Source organism: Microcebus murinus, chromosome 7 (assembly GCF_040939455.1).
Source record: "Microcebus murinus isolate Inina chromosome 7, M.murinus_Inina_mat1.0, whole genome shotgun sequence".
NCBI classification, from domain to species: Eukaryota; Metazoa; Chordata; class Mammalia; order Primates; family Cheirogaleidae; genus Microcebus; species Microcebus murinus.
In genome coordinates, this window is record NC_134110.1 from 89,671,346 (window position 1) to 89,693,724 (window position 22,379).

The 22,379-nt window shown below is 35.0% G+C and overlaps 1 protein-coding gene across 17 annotated transcripts in view; it reads right to left on the reverse strand.

Annotated features, from left to right (window-relative positions):
• The window catches only part of CSPP1 (centrosome and spindle pole associated protein 1), a 121,650-nt gene that overhangs the window by 20,996 nt on the left and 78,275 nt on the right, over positions 1 to 22,379 (reverse strand). For 14 of the 17 annotated variants that reach the window (XR_012920206.1, XR_012920211.1, XR_012920207.1 and 11 more), the window contains 8 exons: positions 20,527 to 20,679; positions 16,477 to 16,589; positions 12,686 to 12,835; positions 11,761 to 11,907; positions 9,092 to 9,196; positions 6,841 to 6,907; positions 6,122 to 6,239; positions 2,393 to 2,532 (listed from right to left, as the gene is read on the reverse strand). Coding sequence is in view for 3 of the 17 variants with exons in the window: in XM_076005245.1 (XP_075861360.1) it covers positions 2,393 to 2,532; positions 6,122 to 6,239; positions 6,841 to 6,907; positions 9,092 to 9,196; positions 11,761 to 11,907; positions 12,686 to 12,835; positions 16,477 to 16,589; positions 20,527 to 20,679 (993 nt within the window). In the remaining 14 variants the exon portion in view is untranslated. The remainder of the gene's footprint in view (positions 1 to 2,392; positions 2,533 to 6,121; positions 6,240 to 6,840; positions 6,908 to 9,091; positions 9,197 to 11,760; positions 11,908 to 12,685; positions 12,836 to 16,476; positions 16,590 to 20,526; positions 20,680 to 22,379) is intronic. The other 3 variants (XR_012920209.1, XR_012920208.1, XR_012920216.1) reach the window with 1 other exon arrangement.

A 22,379-nucleotide genomic window follows, 5' to 3' on the forward strand; every position in this document is an offset into this window, starting at 1 on the left:
CAACATAAGGAAGACCCAAGAACAAGCAGTAGCATGTGGATGGTGCATTCTCCATCCCTACACCTTCCCAGTCCCCCAAGATACACCCCAAACACACAACTAGGCAACTATATGCAGGTATATCCACCTGGTTAGTTACATGGCTCTGACTCAGGCAGCCATGATACACTATAATCATGGCTGATCCCTAAAATATACTGGAAAAATCAAAACACAATGCTATTGACCAATTAATATTTTAGCCCTTGCAAATACACAGAGAGCAAGATAAATGCATACTGGCTGGACCTTTAGGAGGAATATCATTACTGGACAAAATAATGGTCTAAGAATTCATCTCTGTCAAAATTTCATGATCAACTGACCAAAATAAAAATATTAAATATCAATTTTTAAATCTTGAGAATAAAACTATAGATGATATATATATACATATATATATAATGAAAACCCTTGAAAATATTATTCCCTTTGACCCATTAATTATACTGCTGGAATATAAAGAAATGATCCTAAATATGTAAAAAGAATTATGATCAGAAATTATCAAAAGAATAAAACAGTGAAAATGGAAAGATATCTTAAATATCTAAGAATTAGAAAATGGTTAAGAGCAGAGTTAACAGAAGAGTTTTTGGATACAAGCTTAGATTAAACCCCGGCTTCACCGTTTCCTGACTCAGTAAAAAACAATACCAACAACCAGGTGACAGGCTGAATGAGGGCTAGAGGGCATAACACAGGGAAATGAATGGCTCAACTCCATGGCTTAAACCTTTCTGGTCTCAGGACTATTTTATATTCTTAAAAATCCAGTGCCCCAAAGAGCTTTTATTTACGTCTCTGTCTCTCTCGCTCTCTCTTACACACACACACACACACACACACACACACACACACACACACACACACACATTTGCCATATTAGAAATTAAAACTCAGTCATTTATAAAACACAAGAATACATAAACACACATTCTATTAGCTTCAGAAAGATGAAGTCATCACATGTTCCACAGCCTCTGGAAAACCTGCATACATATGGGACAATGAGAATGTAAAAGATGAATAATGTCTTAGTTTATAATAAAATCAATTTTGTTCTCATAGGTCCCCATACCAAACTCTTGAGTCCCACTAACTAAATACAATCTCTGGCAAATAGTAATTGATAATTGGTAATATAAAAAATTACTATCGTATGTGTAATTTATGATACATGTAAATAATCTAAGTAAAAAAATGAGAAAAAATTAAGTGAATAACATAATTATAATTGTTTTGGTTTTAATTATGTACAAAAAGACTAGAAGGCATCCCAAATGTTAACGGTGCTTAAATAGGTGGTTTGACTAAAGTGATTTTTCTTTCTATCTTTCTGTATTTTGAAAATCTGCTACAATAAATAGATAATACTTTCAAAGAGAAGAAAAGTTTATCTGGCATAGGTCATAGCCACACATCCAACAATTTGTCCTCTCTGCTCTAACACCTGCTGGGCTGAACGCTCCTAAAGAAAAAGCACATATAACATACACTTCGGTTCCTCTATGCATTTTTAGTCTCCCAGGCCTCCTATAGTTCGGCAATCCTGTTTCCATACTAAGCTTTCTCTCCCATTCTCCCTAAAGGGCTACATCAAATCTTCTCTCAACTCTCTTCCCTCAATCCTCTAGATTGCCTCAGGCCTACCCAGGCCCAGCTCACTTGGCAATCACTCCCTCCCTCTCCTGTGGCCAGAGCCTCTTCTTCCAGCACAGCAGGCTCTTCACATTTGCTCCCTAACAAGTCCCTCTGGCTCCTGACTCCCTCCTCCCCTTCCCCAGCCAAGCTTCTTCCAAGGGTAGACTTATGACTGTTGTCTCCGACATCCTGCCTCCGAAGTCAAGCCTCAATTCACTTCTGTTCCACTCAAAAAGATCTAGTTGAAGTCACCAACGACCTCTGACCAAAGACGTTTTCTGGTATTCATCTTACAGGATCCCTTCTCCTTGATACACTCACTCTCTGCTCTCAGCTTTCAGGATCCCACATTTTCCCACTTTTCCTCAGGTTGCCTGACTTTTCCTCAGTCTTTCTCAAAAGCTCATCTTGCTCTGTCCACGCTGTATTAAATACCAAGTTCCGTTCTTCACACTAGTCTACTTTATCTCATCCACCCGAGGCTTTAATAGCTCTATGGTCTCCAAAAGAAAATATTTAGCCAAAATAAAGCTTCACTGACCACATTACTGAAGTGAAGAACTAGAGTATATAGAAGTTTTATTCATTGTAACTTAAATATCATACATAAAATTTTACTTTAGGAAAAAGGGTACAAACAGCTTTAAAGATACTTAAATATGGATAAAACACTCTTGCTATATCTTTAAAAGTGCAGCATTCTACTCACCTCTATCTTTTAGCTCATTAAAATCATGAATATTCTGAAAAGTGATAGCATCTAAGCCCTTAGGTGACTGTCTTCTGACAGGAGCTTGCAACCGAAGTCTAGCCATGTCAAATATATCCATGGGATTCCTTTCTCTTTTCCTATAGATGAATGACAAATCATAATAGTGCTTTATAAGACAAAAATCCAAGTTCACATTTCATTCACTGTAAAAAAAATTTGGTCTTTCACCACAGTATATTATAAAAATTATTTTAATAGGTCTGTTATTTCAATTCTTATCTTAAAACACAGTATTTGTAAGGTCGTTTTAATTTTTCAAACTGCTCAGATGCAGGGTACCTAATTGCCAATACAAGAGTAGAATAATTCAGCTTTACCTTAAAATGCTCATGTAAGTACAAGGATCACAGTCTTTAGAGTCAGAGAAACTGAGATTCAAAAACCAGCTGTTACTTATTAGCAGTTTGACCTTGATTTCATCACCTGGAAATTGCAGATAATGTCTATTCCTTACAGTCTTTTTAAGAGAGAGAGGGTCTTGCTATGTTGCTCAGGCTGGTCTCAAACTCCTGGCCTCAAAGCAATCCTCCTGCCTTGACCTCCCAAAGGGCTAGAAATACAGGCATGAGCCACCACGCCTAGCCCAATCCCTTATGGTCTTGTTGTGAACAAAAGAATTAAGAGAAATTCTATATTATAAAGTGTCCAGCATAGTACCTACCATATATTAAGCAATGAACAAATATTACCTTCCCCTTTGCCTGAAGTAGAAATTATACAGAGAAATATAGTATTAATATACTGTTCAATATAATGGGTATTATCCAGAGTACCCAACATAATATTACAAAGGACTTTCAGGGAACTTGATACCTAATTGATATTCTATTTCTGTGGTACCCAGGAAATTAACACAACAGGCAGATAGCTTAGTAAGGGGGCCTTTTGCTAGGGCTTGGGGGGAATGACAATAAGAGGGGACAGGGATGGGGGATGGTATTTCTAGTCCTGAAAGTAAAATAAAACCAAACATCTACTGCTGCTTCCCTCAGCAATAGGTAGGTCTCCTCTATTTCTGAAAATGTAGCTGTCAGCTACAGTCACTGAGGTTTGGTCAGACTCCTTCGTCATTCCTCTATCATTAAATCTTCCCTAGGCAGTTAGACAGGAATAGCTGGGATCCCCATGGGCAATGCCTCTGCTCTCATGGAGTTTCCTCTTTTTTGGTGGGGAGGGGATTAAACCGCCCTGTCAAGACAGACACAGACCCCTAATATTCACCAAGGGTGATAGGAACTCCATGGAGATTAAAATGCAAAATACCAAAAAGGCTTCTAGGAGACCATTAAATTAGACTCCTATCTAGAGTCCATTAATGCTAATAGAAGAACAGGCTGGTAAATTAGGAATTAGGTTATTAAATCTCTATATGTGAGCTGCATCATGTTTGTTTTATGCCTAGCACATAATAGGAGCTTGATAATGTGGTGAATTAATTAATATGAGATACATTTTGTGAAAATATTTATAAAATTGGAATAGGGAACCAACCCTGAGATGTCTTTAATCATGACACATATTAAAAATCATACCAAAGTAAATGTATTTAACCAATTCTTGCTAAATGATCATAACTCTAACATATATTGTCTACCTGAAGCGAGAACTCAAGAGTTACAAAGTAATTTCAAATACATACATTTATTTTTCACTAGAATCTCCCAGGGTAGAAATTATCATGTATAATTTTCAAGTGAGAATTTTGAAAGGTTGCTTGAATGAAAATAATACAAATGAATAAAATATCAACAATCTATTACACTAAATTAAATATGCATGTTTGGAAGATGGAAAGCGGCAATGGTTAAGGTGTTTATAACATCATAAAAGTAAATATAGAAAAAATACACTACTTTTCAATTACTCAGAAGTTGTTGGCCTACTATGAGAGAATTACTCATTGAAAATTACCACTATGGATTCACATTTCATTATTTAGCCAGTCTATATCTTGAAATTTCCTCACCTCGTTTCCCTACTCACACTATATCTGAAGAATACAAACAAGACTCTAAGGAAAGCATAATTAGGCAGGTTAACATGCTACATTAAAGTCATACCACATCCTGGATTAGAGTCAGAGACATTAGTATGAACTTGATATACAAATGGATAGACACAGGAACAGTTACAATTATATTTATGACTTAGTATATGTGCATACATTATCCAGCTATGTTCACCCAAAGGCCCAGAAGCAATGACATCTAGCAACAAGCACACCCAGTGCCCAGAGCTTGGTTTCTAAATACCATTCTCCAAAAGGAACCAGATCTCCTTTGAGAAATGGCTGATTCTAGGGCTGAGGCAGGAGAAATACAAGATGATCCCAGGGCATCTTGCAGTACCAGAAAATAAGAAAGTGTTCAAAAAATAAAAAGATGGGGACATGTTGAAGGGACACAAGAGCCAATCTAAAAAAAGCTCCCAATGGCCAAAGCTAGAACAATTTCAGCAACAAAATAAGGTAGTATTTAGATTATAACCCAGAGCATAAAATAAATGTTCGTGAGACAACAGTGGTATAAACAAATGATTGAATAAATAAAGAAGTAGAAGAAAAGACAAATCTTTCTTATATGAAAATTCTAAAAAATGAATACAGGTCATCCCTCCAGGATATGGAGCTTAACCCCACCTCCTCCTTCCCTTGCTCTTGTGAGCATGATAGATTTAGTGATTTGTGACTGAAGAAAAGTTAATTTTCCATTGGAGAAAGCTGGCAAACACTACTTTAACCAAGGTTAAGGTTTCCATCACCAGAGATGTCATGTGAATCTCATGACATCTCATGACATCATGAATCATATGATGTGATGTGCGAATAGCACCCTGTGCTATTCTTTCCAAAAAGCCTAGTCTAATCATCAGAAAATATCAGGCAAATCCAGACTGGTGGGGGCACTCTACAGGATACTTGGCCAATACTCCTCTAGACTTTCAGTTACTGAGAAACCGTCCAGACCAGAGGAGACTGGGAGATGTGACAACTAAATGCAATCTGGTACCTTATACTGGACTCTAAAACAGAAAGAAGACGTTATTGGGAAAACTGGACAACTCCAAAAGTCTGGAATTTAGTTAATAGTAATGTTCCAGTATCAGCCGCTCAGTTTTGACAAATATATCCTGGAAATACATTAACAACATGGAAAATTGGGTGAAGGGTGTACAGAAACTCACTGTACTATGTTTGCAACATTTTTATAATCTAAAATTATCCCAAATTAGAAAATTTTTTTTAAAAAAAGAAAGGGTATAGTTACCCACTATGTCGATTTTATAACCTACTAAAGCATTTCAAATTGAAGTTTGAAGAACACTGTTTTAGAAAATTTGAGTCCTTCCAGCAAAAATGCTCAGAAATGTTTGGTGCCTCTAAATGATTTTGTTGGGAAAAAAGGCATTTCAGAAAGTATTAATTGTTAAAGGAAAATGTTAAAAACAGTTCTAAAATGCAATCGTCAGTATTTATTCCAACCCTGCAATTTTCCTACATCATTATTCCCCTTGAGGACTAAATTTCTATACCTGATTTCTAGAAGATTAAAAAAGGGAAAGGAGATTGTAAAGAAGATGAATTAATGTTGTTCCAAAACTACAGAATTATTGGTAGGTGACATAAAACAACTCAAGAAACAATAAAAACTGCAATTCTAAACTTGCCTTATAGGAGTTTCATCATCACTGTCCATGTGTAGCAACCGCCCTTGTAGACGCCTCTCTTCACTACGAAGTTGTTTTCTCATTTCTGATAATTCCATAATTACATTTTTTTTCTCCTCTGCAAATTCACATTGATAAGTAAAAAACAAGACAGGTGCAAGAACAAAAGATTAAATGTTAAAACTAACCTGACTTATCATAAAGCAAAAATGCTCAGAGACACATTTTTATGGAAGATATTTTTAATGTTTTACATATACAGATCATATTTATGAACATTAAGACCCACAAATACATTTTTGATAATAGGAATTTCAAAAAGTTAAGAGTTATTCTTTGGGTGGAGGGAGCGCAACTCTACAGGGGCAGCACGAGGGAGTGCTGGGACAGTGGTGATGGGACGGTTCCATATCTTGACTGTATGGTGGTTACACAAATGTACGTAAGGACACACAGAACCCCCTCTCCCCCCCCCCCCCAGATAATACACTCACAAATGCATGTAAAAACTGGTGAATTCTGATGAAGGTCTGTAGAGCCTTCCAATGACATCCCAATGTCAGCTGCCTGGCTGTGATACTATACTAAGGTGTTTCCACTGCAGGTATACAACATCTCTCTACACCTCACAACTTTCTGTGAGACTGTAATTATTTCAAAATAAAAAGTTAAAAAAAAAAAGAAACACTCTAGATTACAGGTTTAATAGTTAACTCTACCTTCTGCACGGAGCTGATTTTTCCTGGCAGGTACTGGAGGAGACTGTGGCCTGGACATGGAATTTTCCTGTTTAACAATAATGACAGAGATATGCTCAGTACGCCTGCCTGACTCAGAAGCTTGAAGGGAGCGATTTATTGAAATACCTATATGTATAGGAGACCAAACTCCACATTACCTACCTATAAAACTTATACATCTCTATCCACACTTACATCTAAACCACATCTGTATATATTGTTCCTTCTTAGCACAATGGACAGGCCCCTGTCCCCATCCAAAGAGAAGCCATTGATCTGTGCTCTGTATGTGATAGTGATGCCCACCTCCTCCAATTATTCTCTTTCTTCAATTTCTTCCTCTCTCCAAGCACTGTCCTCTTAGCCTATGGATAAAAACCTCTCCCTTTTTAAAAAATTCTTCCCTCACCTTTCATCACTGTCTCCTGTCAGTTCTCTCCTTCTCTTCACAGCTGAGCTTCTTTAAAGAACAATAATGCAGCACTTCTGGGGTTCACTTCCTTTTTCCCATTCACTCCTCAACACACAGCTTCTGCCTTCACTTCTATACCCCACCACTCCAACAACGCTGCCCTCACCTAATTCAGAGTGATCCCCAAGTGACGCATTCAGTAGGCATTTTAATCCTCATTTTACTTGGCCAGCAGCAGCTGACACGTCACTGCCACTCTCTCTCACCCTCTCCATCTCCACTCCTTTCCTGGCTTCTCAAACGTTAGTGTTTGCCCTAGTGCTCCATGCCCGGCCCCCTTTACTTCTCCCTCCAGACACTCTTGGAGACAACTGTACAAATTTAACATGCACCAATATCTTGGTGGCTTCTAAAGTGCCAAAACCAGTCGAGAACTCTTTCCTCAGCCACAACTCATATTTTCAACTCCCTACCCTACAAAGCCCTCACCAGAAACTAGAGAGCTAGCATGACTCCCACCCACCGCATGCTCAGTCAATAAATACCACTACTGTGCTTCTCAAATATATCATGAAGCTGTCACACTTTCCTAGCTCTCGGTGTCACTGCCTGTTTAGCTCCTCAAAGACTCACATCTAGACTTCTGCAAAAGCATCTTATCTCCACATTTATAGTCTTGCTCCATATCCAAAGAGTATCTCCACACCACTGCCTGAGAAATGGGGCCACGTCATTCCCCCACTTAAAATATTACAATGAATTCACATGTATTATCTACTATATACCTACTGAATCAGAATCTCAGAGGGTGGGATTTAGGAAGATGTTTTTCTAACACATTTTCTTTGCCTATCCTGGTAATTAGCCTGTTTGGAATCCACTAGCCTATGGGATGAAGTCAAAGCCCTCAGCACTGCCCACAGTACCCCACATACGTTCTGACCTCCACCTGCACTGCTTCCTTAGTGCACTGGAATCATCAGGTCAGACCAAACCATGGAAGAGCCTCCATGTGTGCCATGTAGCTTATACTGCCCTCTGTGACTCTGCACATGCTAAAAGTCCCTCACTCTCCTTCTCTTTATGGCAAATTCCTACTCATCATTCAGTATCAATTCAATGAGCAATACTTCTTGAACATATTTCCTGTTCTCTTTTGATTGTAGCTCAGTATAAAGTATAAGAGACTTCATGAGCATAACTAGCTAGCTAGCTAGCTATATTTTCTTTTTTACATCTTTTTTTTTTTTTTTTTTAGAGAGAGAGTCCTACTCTGCTACCCAGGCTGGAATGCAGTGGTGCCATCATAGCTCACTGCAGTCTTGAACTCCTAGGTTCAAGTGATCCTCCTGCCTCAGCCTCCCAAGTAGCTGGGACTAGAGGTATGTGCCATCACACACAGCTTTTTTTTTTTTCTTTTGGTAGAGATAGGGGCCTCCCTAGGTTGCCCAGGCTGCCCTGGGCAAATCCCTGCCCATAAGTGATCCTCCTACCTCGGCCTCTCACAGGGCTGAGATTATAGGCATGAGCCACCATGCCAAGCCTTAAAAGATATATTTTCAAAGAAAGGACCTTCTTATGGGTGGGGGGCTGGAAAAGAATTATTTGCTCAATTATGATTTGTCAAAAGAATTAAACTTTAGGGTACCAAGTACTATAAGTTACAACTGAAGCAGAAGATAAATTAATATAGACATCACCTGTATTTCAGATCTGAAAAAATTTAATCTATTCAGATATGATAAGAAAATCTCACTCAATATCCTGAATCCAAAATAACCGAGCTAAGGTTAAGAAATCAAAACAAAAAGTACATACATGAATATAGGAACTTATGATGCTGTCAACAGAAGGAGGTCTTTGGAGTTTGCTTGCAATTTTGTTCTGAAGAGCAGGAACTACAGGAGAAGGCTGTCTCAAGTGCTGAAAAATTTAAGAATATATATGCATGTGTGTGTATATATATATATCTCTCTAAGAAGTTCAGATTGTTATTGCTTTTATTGAATAAAATACTTTTTACAAAAAAATCACAAATTCAATTATATAAGATCAAATATATTGGTTCTGATAAACAAATAGATTTAGATATTCTTATTAAAAGAACATGACTCTGATTAGGATAAAAAAAATCAACAAACTCAAGTAAAACAACAGCATACCAAATATTAGGAAATCAACAGAAAAGTGATAGCCAAAGTGAAAAATCATCTTAATAATAAAAAGGAAAATAGGCCAACACACAAAAAAACAAAATCCCTTTTCTGGAAAACAATATAATCAACCTCCAGTATCTATATCCCCTGTCACCAATAGCATCATGGGTGAGGGATTTTCAAGATCATAGTGGTGTTCTATGTCTCCATGAGAAAATAAAACGAGATTTCAGTTTACAAGTGTAAATAGGCCCCAACTTTATATTAAAATCAAAACACTGAAGACATAAAAACTCCCAACAAAATGCAAAAATAATTATCTAAGTTTAAAAACAAAAGAAAAACCTAGACCCAAATATATGTGTGGAATTTATATTCTTCATTTTGCATGATTAAAAATTCACTGTAACATCAATAAAATTAAAAATATGCGAGATAGTATTTTTTTAAGCCTCTAAGGTGACCCACAAGCAGAATTAGAAAGACAATGTAAACTTTCTAAAGTACTGTAGAGGATAAAACAAATAAATCATAGTCCACATAACAAAAAACTATCAAGGAAGCAAAAAAAAAGTCAGAAATTCAATTAATACAATCAAATATATTGGTTATGATAAATATAAATGGATTTAGATATCCCTATTTAAAAGATTGTAACTCTCAGGATAAAAAATTCAACAAACTAAATAAATATACAAGCTAACTAGAAAATAAAATATGGTGACACAAAGATAAAAACTAAAAGAGCAGACAAAAAATAAGTATGAGGCATACAAAAAATGGAAAAGCAATGACAAATAAATGTTAATTTCTGAAATGAAGGCAAAATGCATTAAATGGAAGAAAGTGATTTAAAACTTTATGGTACTTCACAATTAAAGTGTAAGTCATAAAATCATATGTTCCTGAGAAATAGTGTTTTTTAAACAGAACAAGAAATTGGCAGAAACATAATTACAGACACTAACAACTCTTTCATTCTTAAATGATGAATCTGACAATAAAAAATCTTTATATGCTTTCTGCTTAATTTTGCTGTAAACCTAAAACTGCTCTAAAAACAAACTTTATTAGCTTAAAAAATTAAGGATATGGCATTTGAATAATAAATGTTTAATGACTGAACAACTATATATCAAATTTTTATCCTAAGAATGAAGACTATTGCCTAATATTCCTAGAACACTGAAAATAAACAATACAATCAAAAATATAGCTCTTACTTATAAATTTTCTTTTAAATACTCTTTCAGTAAATTCTAATTGTGAATACTTATATCATTTCCATCACTATAAAACTCAGGATGAGAAATCAAATTAGCATATTTGAGCCGCTCAGAAATGGCTCATGCAGTTCATAAACTGAACAATATAAGAGACCACATCATAAATATACTAACAGGAGTCCATTGGTTAAAAGGAAACTTTCCGTGAATCCTGCTTAGAAGAAATGAGGTTTGTATAAATACAAATTTCCAAAAACAATTTTCTTACATTAAATTGGGCTAAATTTAGAAGATAAACAGGATTTTTCAAAGTGTGGTCTCCTGGCCAACTGCATCCAAATCCCTTATAAAATCCAGATTCTTGAACTTCTCTGAGACTTAGCAAATCACCTTGCACTGAGAACCCAGAAACGTGCATTTCTAACCCCCCAACAACACTTAAGCATATAAAATTTTAAATATAATTGTAGAGATAAGAGCAAGGGTGTGAACTGGATCCACATAAGGGCCAATCAACTTTCTAGAGAGAAAAACCTCTGACTTTGACTCACACACCTAACTCTGAACATCAACCTTTTATCTCAGAAATACAAACTTCTCAGCTTCTTTTTAAATTTCCAATCCATCACAGACAATTATATAAAATAGAGTAAGAACAAATTACTAGATAAATGAAAAAATTTTAAAGGCATATAAAATACAGACCCAATATTTGTATTAGTAGATTGAACAGACATAAAATTACTTTGACCAGTTGTCAATAGTTTCCAAACCCTCTCGATTTCTGTATTTAGTTTTGTCATGAACCATAACAAACATAGTTCACAGGGTGCTAATCCAAAGACCATACTCTCGTGTAGAAGCTCTGTATCCTATGGAAATAAGACTAAGAATGGCAAAGGTGACTAAACCCATTATTACATCCAATGGGCAGAAAATACCAACAAAGCACAGTGATAGCATCACATACAGGAAGTTCAGTATAACGTGCCGAGATTAACCAGTAAGAAGAGAAACAAAGGTACCTTTTTCTAACAACTCCACAACTCTCACAGTGGAAGTGGGTTAAATATGGGTCTGACTGACGTTTTTGTCTGAAATTTACCTTTGTGTCTTCCCCAATTATATTTTCTCTTTCATAGTAGTGCTGAAGTTGTAGGTTATGTTTTTCTTCTTCTTCCTTCTTCTTTCTTTCTGCTTCTTTTCGCCTTTCTTCAGCTAACCGAATAAGCTCTTCGTTTTTTAGCCTTTGCTTTAAAATAGAAAAATATACACTCCATATGTACATTCTATAGTACATTCAAATATGTGCTACTTTATTTGTCTGATATAAAGAGATAAAATTAAAGATATGGATGGCCAGGCATGGTGGCTCACGCCTGTAATCCCAGCACTCTGGGAGGCCGAGGCAGGAGGATAGCTCAAGGTCAGGAGTTCAAAACCAGCCTGAGCAAGAGCAAGACCCTGTCTCTACTAGAAATAGAAAGAAATTAATTGGCTAACTAAAAATATATAGAAAATATTAGCTGGGCATGGTGGCGCATGCCTGTAGTCCCAGCTACTCGGGAGGCTGAGGCAAAAGGATTGCTTAAGCCCAGGAGTTTGAGGTTGCTGTGAGCTAGGCTGATGCCACGGGACTCTAGCCTGGGCAACAGAGTGAGACTGTCTCAAAAAAAAAAAAAAAAATATATATATACACACACACACACACACACACATATACATATATATATATATATATATGGATACAGCGTTAACATAAAGAAGTCTGCTTAACAAAGTATTAGGCATCTTTTATAACATTTTTAGACAGCCTACAACTATTTTTTACTTAAGCCATCATTTATCCCTTTTCTTAAATTACTGTTTCAGCTTAATAAAATACCTAATGAATGGATATGGATTTGATATTTTTGAAATGTACTCTGAGACATTTATTTTTTTATTATCCTTTGTAAGTAACAAATATTTTTTCCAGTTAAAGATTTCACCTTAAAATTAAGTAGTAAAACAGTAGGGGGAAAACGCACCTCCTCCTCTTTCTCTCTCTTCTTTTCCTGTTCCTCTTCATATTCTTGCTGAATGCGTGCCCGCTGTTCTGCAAGCCGCCTCTCTTCTCTTTCTTCTGCAATTCTCAGTCTCTCTCGCTCTGCTTCCTCTCTTTGTTTCTTTTCCTCAATCTAAAGAATTAAACATAGTTATTTATTTTATAGAACTAATGAAAAGTCAGAATACTACTTATTTTTTCCTGGTAGCCTATAAATTCAATATTTGTACCCTCTTTTTGCAAGTTCCTAAAATTAAGTTACTAAATTTTTTAGTCTCCTATTTTTTTAGGGAAGCTACATGATATACTACACTGTCAAAAGCTATGAGTTAAATTCCAGCCCCACTAAATGTTATGACCTTAAAAAACCTGCTTGTCCTTAGTTTTCTCACCTGGTAAAAAAGAGTTATTAATGTCTACAGCTCAAAGGAGTGCTCAAAGAATTAAAGTGAAACAATGTCTGTAAAGAACTAAAGTTTCTCCTAAATAAAATATTCCCAGTAAATAATTCATGATTATATTATAATGATTGTACTATTACATCTCAAAGTCCTTGGACTTGATTAGTATTCTGAAACAACAGTGAATATTTTAGTTTTCAATCATTTTTTATGCAAAAAGCGCTTCCCCCAAATGCCCTTTCTTTGTTCTTATCTGGCAGATCAATGGAGAAAGAACTAAAGCTGTTAGATGCAGGATTTAGGTCACAATGATTTATAACTGTTTTGTCTTGAATGCTACCTGGGCCTGCACAGTGGAGTATTCTGGGTGGGATACTGTAAGGTAGAGCCGAGGATCTGAAGGACAGAAGGCCCTCAGAGGTAGTCCTCATCCTCCATGAAGGAGGCAGAGAAGAACAGCAGCATGGGTTCCAAGTATCCATGACTCTGGTTTAAGGACATCAGTAGATCTTAGTTACCCTTAGGAATAGATTATGATGATCTATAGTATTTGTTTTTCGTCTCTGCATTTCCTCTAGCTTCAAGGTTGCTCTGTCTAGCGCTGTCAATTTTTGAGCTATAAGAACTTTATTCTTGGCCGGGCACGGTGGCTCACGCCTGTAATCCTAGCACTCTGGGAGGCTGAGGCGGGAGGATCACTCAGGGTCAGGAGTTCAAAACCGGCCTGAGCAAGAGCAAGACCTTGTCTCTACTATAAATAGAAAGAAATTAATTGGCCAACTAATAGATATAGAAAAAAAATTAGCCAGGCATGGTGGCACACGCCTGTAGTCCCAGCTACTCGGGAGGCTGAGGCAGGAGGATTGCTTGAGCCCAGGAGTTTGGGGTTGCTGTGAGCTAGGCTGACACCATGGCACTCACTCTAGCCTGGGCAACAAAGCAAGACTCTGTCTCAAAAAAAAAAAAAAAAAAAAAAAAAGAACTTTATTCTTCTCACATGTCCCATGATTTTATATACTAGGCCTTTTTCTAACACTTCTTTCTTACATCCCTATTAAATATGCACAAGCATAATAGTTAAGACTTTCTGTAAGCAATGTGAAACAATGTGCATGTAATCACTTCAAGTACAACATTCCTAGAGAAAACATTTATAATCCAACAAAATCTCATATTCAACACTCAGTTCCCCATTATTGCTACTCCATAAAGAAACACTCACAGGGTCACTTCTCCATCAAAATCAAACACTACTAGTTTGTAAGCCATTAATGGACCATACCTCTAGGAAATGGAAAGCTTAATGATAACAGGAATGCTACACAACAAAAAGAGGAAAGCTGTCTTCTAGGTCATGGATATGAAACTATATAATATAAAAGTGCTTCAGAAGTCTTACAGATATTTTATTAAGTTTAATTATTTTTAAAGCTATAAATAAAACCAAACACAAGTGTTATTTACTTAATTTTAATAGCATGAAGACTTCTGATGCATTTACTTGAGCTAAATGTATAACTTCATTGTACAGATCTTCTTTGTGTATAGATTTGAACATTTTATAATATTTAACACTTAAGTTTTAGACACTTTTTGTCTGACATTCCATTGTTGGTTGTATAATAAATACCATTTTCTTAGAATTCTGTGTTAGATTTTGTTTTACATGGGAGAAAGAAATTTTTAAGAGGCTGTTAAAGGAAAAATTTGAAAACTACCATTTGAGAGCGATCCATTCATAGATACACTGAGGGTTCACAGTATGAGAGAACCAAAGGCTGAAACCAAAATAGTCAAATTTCCCCCATTACTATAGTTTTTTTCTAGAGGGAAAGAATTTCTAGAGATCCCTATAAAGTATGGTACCCACAGATATTTTACTTGAAGTCAGGAGACTTGGGTTCAAGTACTGGCCTCACAATTTGCTAGCTCTGATACCATGGGCAAGCCATTAGTCTATGTTTTAGTCACATGTCATAAAATAGAGATAATACCACCTTTGTCAGAGACTACTGAGGTTTAATGAGATACTATATGTAAAATTATAAGAAAATGCTATATAATTGTAACTTTTTTTTTTTTTTTTTTTTTGGACCCTGGTAAGACTTGCTAAGTATAACATGAGTTACTTAAATTGGTACTTGCTGTCATTATGGACAATATACCACAGGGTCCTTCAAGTTCAACAGGTAACTAACTATACCCTCAACCTACTGCTACCTGACTTGAATGAACAATACCCTTGGGATCTCTGATGCCAGTTTCTCACATTCAATATCTATGTTGTTTCTGTTGATCCTCACAAAAGGCCTTTCCATCTATTTCCACTATAAACCCTCTAGTAAAATAGCCCTGCTTTCAGTCTTTTCAATCCTCCACTAATACATCTTAAACATTACTGTCAGATCAATCATCAGTGAAGACTATATCTATCATGTCACTGCCTTATTTAAGAATCAACAATAATCAGTATTAGAAAGAAGATGAAATGTTAAAATGGAATCTGTTTAAGGGTTTGGTATTAGATTGGATAGACTTAAATGTCAAGCTAAAGAGTCTAGACAACTTCTGTAGGCAAAAAAAAAAGCTACCACCAAGTTTTGAGTAAAGAATAGCATGTGAAAACTCATATCAAAGGAAGAATAGCCAGGCCACAAGATTAATCTGACCCTGGGATGTAAGTGTGGTGTGAAAAGGAGGGAGGTAAGGAAAGAAGAAACTCTAAGTCCCATTTGGGTCAGTATCTTATTCATCTCAGGCTCCATTCCTAGTATTCAGCACAAGGGTAAACACAGTATGGGAATTTAACAAGTCCGTTAGGCTAATAATCACTGGATATGCAAGTGTCTTCCTCTGGGAATAGTTTGGGCATTTCTACTATTTTAAATGCTATTTTCTTACATACAAAAATGGGGCAAATAATTCCAAAATATGGTTACCTTACATCTCATTTTATTTATTTACAATCTGCAATGAATCAAGAATATAAAATCATTTGGAAAAAAACTATTGATTTTCTACTAACTTATAAATTACTATAAAGACATCTAGAATGCCCAATAGATGAATATTTTAGTAATATTTTAGTCTTTCAGTTTTAAAAATCTCAGCATTCTTCATTTTTAAATTAATGATTTAATAAAGTTTAGAAATGATTAAGTCAGCCACCATACCTAATATACCTCATTTCCTTTTTCCAGATATAACTAAAATAATAATTTTAGTACCACTTATATTTGATATAAATTAGGTATTTTAAGTAACTACACAGCATTTTATAATTTAATATTTATCCTGTGGAGAAAATTTCTGCAAGTTCAATTTATTCAAATTCTTATAAAACTCTGAAATTATGATCAAATAAGCATTTCACCTGGAAACGAAGAAAATTCTTGTATAATTCTTGCTGTTTAATCTGAAGTTCAGTTGGAGGCTCACCAAATATATTTCCCCGAGCAAAAGGAGAGCACTGTGATTGCATATGACCTTAAAAGAGATGTTTTGCAAAAATATACTATTAGCTAATGCTTAGAAAATGTAAAGGTTTAAGAATAAAGAGTTTGCTAATAAATTCATATTTTTAAAAACTGTTAAATACAAAAGGCCAGGTTAAAATCAGAAGAGGAAGGCTCACATTAAAATCTGAAGATCAGATAAAAAGTAACAAAGGAAAGAAAAATGGTAAAACTAAAATAAAATTAACAGTTAACTGTATCTAATAGCTAACCACCACCAAGGAAATATAAATACTAATAGCCTAAACAATTCTCATTGCAGCAAAGGCTTTAAAGTAGAATTTATGAAGAAAAAAAAAAAAGCACATGTTTAAATTCTTATGTATATGACTATCATTTTACTTAAGAATACTGCTTAATTGCATTAAAATGTATTATATATGTATATTTTTAAATTTCTAAAATTGTTTTTAAAAATCAGTAACTCCAAAATTCTTCTCATCCATAATTTAAACAGATTAGGAATTCAGCTATAAAAACAATTTTAACAATTTTAACAAATTAGAATGAGTCTTAGTCATTGTGATAGTTTTTATTTTAAAAACTGTCAGAGCCTGGCACAGTGGCTCACACCTGTAATCCCAGCAATTTGGGAGACCAAGGCAGGGGATCACTTGAGGCCAGGGGTTCAAGACCATCCTGGGCAACACAGTGAGATCCCATTTCTACAAAAATTAGCTGGATGTAGTGGCGCACACCTGTCATCTTAGCTACCTGTGGGCTAACGCAGGAGGATCGCAATGAGCCCAAGTAGTTTGAGGTTATAAATTCTTGAGCCAAGAGTTTGAAGTTATAGTGAGCGATGATCAAGCCTGGGCAACACAGTGAGAACATCTCTTAAGGAAAAAAAACTATCAAATTAATGAGATATAAACATGAATGATAATTTTATTATATATTGCCTATAGTTTTAAATATTCTCAAAAAAGAAAAAATTATTTCATAAAAGCACTCTGAAAAACAATTATGCCCTTGGAGTCTCTTTGAATGCAGATAAAAAAAAAAGACATTTAGATTTAAGCCTAAGTTTCTGACACTTTATTTACATCATCAATCCAACACATGTATTTCTCTCATTCATGTAGGTTTGTGTAGACTGCTTGCAGTGTAGCTGCCATTCAGGTCTATTTTGCCTTTGTATTTAAATCTATTAACACTTAGATCAGCACGTTTAGATTAACCGTTAGATCTGCTGAACAGATCAATGAAAGCCAAATTAATACTTAGACATTATAAATACTTTTTTCCACTAGAAATTTTGCTATTGAAAACAAACTAAATACACACTTTGAGGGTTCTTTTATATCTTATGCTGTGGTATAAAAGCTGATTAGCAAAACAAAATTGAGTAGCATGTTTTACTTTAATGATCACTTAGTCTAAACCTTTGGGGCAATTAGAGAAGAAATACCATTAGAGACAGACAAATATTATTAGAAATGAATAAACTATAAAATATACAAAGAAAATAAAAGTGTATCTAGATATCTTAATAAGATAAAAAATAAATTTAAGCCAAACTAGTACTGGACTTCATAAATAGCAGCTCATCTAAAAACTATAAAGAAAAATAATGAAGTGCCCACAAACAGGCCTAATGAAATGAAACAACAGAGAATGAACCTCAAACACATAAATTCAATTTTCAGATATATTTGAGTTCCTTAAGGCCTTTAAAATATTAAATGCCACATATATTCATAGTTATGTATGTGTATATGTATATACACACATACACACATGCATTCAAACACATATATATGGCATAGCATATATTAGGTAGCTTTGGATAGCTTCTTGCATTCAGAAAGTTTATTTTAGATTAATTTGTGGGGAAATGAAGTCTAATTTACGGAATTTCAATTCACAAGAAAAGGGAAATGTTACCCATTTAATGATTTTTTAATGATTTTTGCAAAATAGAGCATCCTGGCACCACCACCAGCATAAAAACCTGGCAGTGGATAGAAAGGCTATAGACAACAAATTTTGCTGTGTGTTCAATCATCAGGCTTATGCTTTTGGGAAGGGGTCATGGCAACTATTGATTTTCCAGTGTTTTTGCTTGGTAAACAGAGTAAGCAGCCTAAAAGCGTTAGTACTAACAGAGAAAGTTGCAGGCTGAGACAGAACTACAAACAATACTTGGTATGGAAGAAAAGGGTAGAGACAGAATCTACAAAGCACTGAGATCTCAATGCAGACTATCACAAGCAGCAGCAAATGAAGAAGAAAAAATTAACGATAATCAGAAAGAAGTCAAAATTCTCTCTTAGCACCAACAATATGAAAAGATGTTTTGATACTCCTACAATATACTGAATTATTAGATTAAGAGAGCCAAATCAATTATTTCATCAAAATCATAAGTTCTAATTTTAGTGCTCCAAAAATCAAAATTGGATCCAATAGGTAAAAATCTATTGTGGATCAAAGTAAGAAAGCATGTTCTCATAATTAGAGATCAAACACTGGAACAGACTGCCCATGGCAACAGCAAACTACCCGTCTCCTAAAGTGTTCAAAAAGGCTGTAGTGATTAGTGGCTGCCATCAAAAACTTGAAAGATGCAGAGCTAATGACTCTAATCATGGCTCCCTATTTACTCATCAGTTTAGCCCACATAAAGGTTAAAAACAAAAAAAGACTACATACAGGATCAGTTAAAAATATTTTAGAACTTCCTAACATAAAGTTCTTTTCTAGTCTAACATCAAAACGTCAGTGAAAGTACAAAAGCAGAATTTTGTAGTAAATAAATGGTTATTTCTATAGGCATTAAAATATAGTGCAAGGTGGTATATTCTTTAAACTTCACCTGATTTTTAAATATATAACACACTTTCATATATACTTGACAACTTTTCCTGGCATGTCATTAAAAAGATACTGAATAAACTTTCAATTTATACAACTTTTAAGTAAAGGATGTTAATAGTAAATCAAAGATATTTGGTTAAGAAAGAGGGATGTGACCAGATATTAAATGTTTAATTACTTCATTTCTTTGTAAACTATGATTTTAAAAGGGAAGGTAAATGATTACTAAAACAAGCAAAAAATGAAATTTTTATACAATTTTTTATCATATCACAATAGATACCTTTTCACTAATTCTAATTCAAATAGTTATGGATATAAGAAGTAAACTGTATATGTGTAAAAAGAGTGTTTGATTTTAAGTAATGTCCCCAAACTATCAAAATAAAAATGGTAACAGAAGCTAAATTATACATAGCAAGTTACAAAGCTGAGACAAACTACCGTGTTTCCCCAAAAATAAGACAGGGTCTTATATTTATTTTTCCTCAAGACACCCTAGGGCTTATTTTCAGGGGATGTGTTATTTTTATTAAGTACGGTACAACAATCTACATTTATTCAAATATAGTTAAGTCTCCTTCTTCTGGAACATCATCATAACTCCCCAAACCCCGAATTCTATCCTGAATTTCTTGCGACTCTATTTCTTTTGGAACCGTTGGCCCCAACCTCTCATGTCGATCAATAGAGCTCTCATGGGGCAGATGAGAAGGGCTGCTCGCCTTCTTTACCACTCCACAAATGCATGGGTTGTGCAGATATGCTGCATAACCACTCCCATCAGTAGGTCTTATTTTCGGGGTAGGGCTTATATTGCGCAAATGCTTACAAATCCTGCTAGGGCTTATTTTATGGGTAGGTCTTATTTTCGGGGAAACATGGCACAAGGTATTAAGAAGCAACCTTCTTAATAGTTATTTTCCAAAATAACTATGAAGGTATAGTATGAATACTGCATTATGCTTCCTGAATGAGAGTAATCCAATTCTCAAAATGACGATAAGAAGAGAACAGAAATATTACTGAACAACGTTAGAAACATGAAAAAAGAAAACGAAAAAGAAAAATAGAATGTAATTAAAAACCTGAGTTTTTATTTGCAGAATCCTCTAGGTTCTCAGCATTTGAAGTGGCTAAATTTTGGTCTAGAGATACAACAGCCCTTTTATCTTCATATGTTCTTGCATCTGGGTTATGGTAGGCATCTATATTTTGTCTGTGCATCCTATTCAAATCAGCTGAGAGGAAAAAATAAGCCATTTATTTCAATAAACACATTTCTATATTGGGTATGCTTAATACATTTTCTTAAAATAGGGAATTACAGAGAAAACAATAGGACAGAGCTGGGAATAATTCAATGATATGTTGGTGTCCTGAAAACAGAAACAAAATTATCAAAACTTTTAAGATTTTTAAAAAATAACCCTGCAAAATAAACTCGAAATTAATAGGGAAATTAAGGATATATAAATCTTTGACAATCCACAGAAACCACATTAACAGTATTTGTTACTTCAGAACTTAAAACTGCTTTAATTAGAACACAACCACAATTTAAAACAAGTAATTGTAAAATCTTCCAAACATCAACTCGCCTAATGAAAACACATGATCACATAGATTTTGAGTTTTAAAATATATCCAAAAATTCTTGACAATCCTCCCTCAAAATGTGAAGTTCAAGCCCCATCCCCTTCAGTGTGGTCCAGTCACTTCTTATGACCAGGATATTGCAGAAATGATAGTATATGACTCCTGAAGCTACTTCATAAAAGAAATGATTTTTCACCTTGCTTGATCTATGGATCACTCACTCTGATGTGAAAAACAAAGGACAATGTAGAAGTAATAAGGAAATGGCAACAGCCCAGGCAAATGATAACTCTCAATTATGGTGGCAGTACAAATGAAAATGAAGAGAATTCAAGAAACACTAAGAGACAGAACCTATGATTAGGCTTATGAACTGACTGGATATAGGGAGTCAAAAGGACTCTAATTTTTAGTTTGAATTATGAAGAATTATGACGCCTTTTAAAAAAGCATCATATTTGCCTTTAAAAAAGGCAAATAAAGATGAGCTGGATTTTTAAAGTTAAGTTTGGTTTTACACACCAGGTATAAATAATCTATCAAACATCAAGAGTAGAAAGGAAGAAGAAATGTTAGAAATGAAGTAAAGAGTTTTGAAAGTGGTCAGGGACACAGAAAGAGATTTGAAGATCATCCATAAAGAAGACCCTAAGGAGTGGCATAGGAATAGAAGAGATGACGTGAGAGAGAACAGATGAAGGGATGAGTATATCTAACTCAAGGAACACATGAGTTTAGAAGAGAGTCCTTAGAAGAAAGATCATGTTCACATACCTAAAAAAGTCTAATTCTAGTTCATAGTACACATCCAGCAAACGTTAGCTGAAGTGAGGACAGCATCTCAGAGGATGCAGAGGACCTAAGGAAAAAGGAACTGTCAACCCAGTTCAAAGAGGATAAGAACTGAGTAAAAATCATTAAATTGAAATTAGAACATCTTTTTTTTTTAAAGGCAGCATCAGTAGAGGAGTGGAAGCTAGATGTCATATTATGAAAGATTAAGCAATAAGAGGGTGGAAAGAAGTAGCAGCAACAAGCATAGACTACTTTTTGAATGTGTTTTATATAAGGCAAGTATTGTTTGTGTTTAAGAATACAAGTGACCTAAACATTTCCAGAGGTAGAAGGGAAGAAACAAATAGAAAAAATGCAAGAGAGAAGGGACTGGATAAAATTGCAGGAAAATTCCCAAGTGCTAAAGATCAGCAAGGCAGGTATGTGTTCACAAAAACATCGGCAAATCCTGGCATCTATCTGAATATGACAGACAAATAAAAACAGAAAGATAATGGAAAAGTTGAGGTCATGAGCTAAAAGCTTTGGTCCCTGAAAAGTCCAAAAA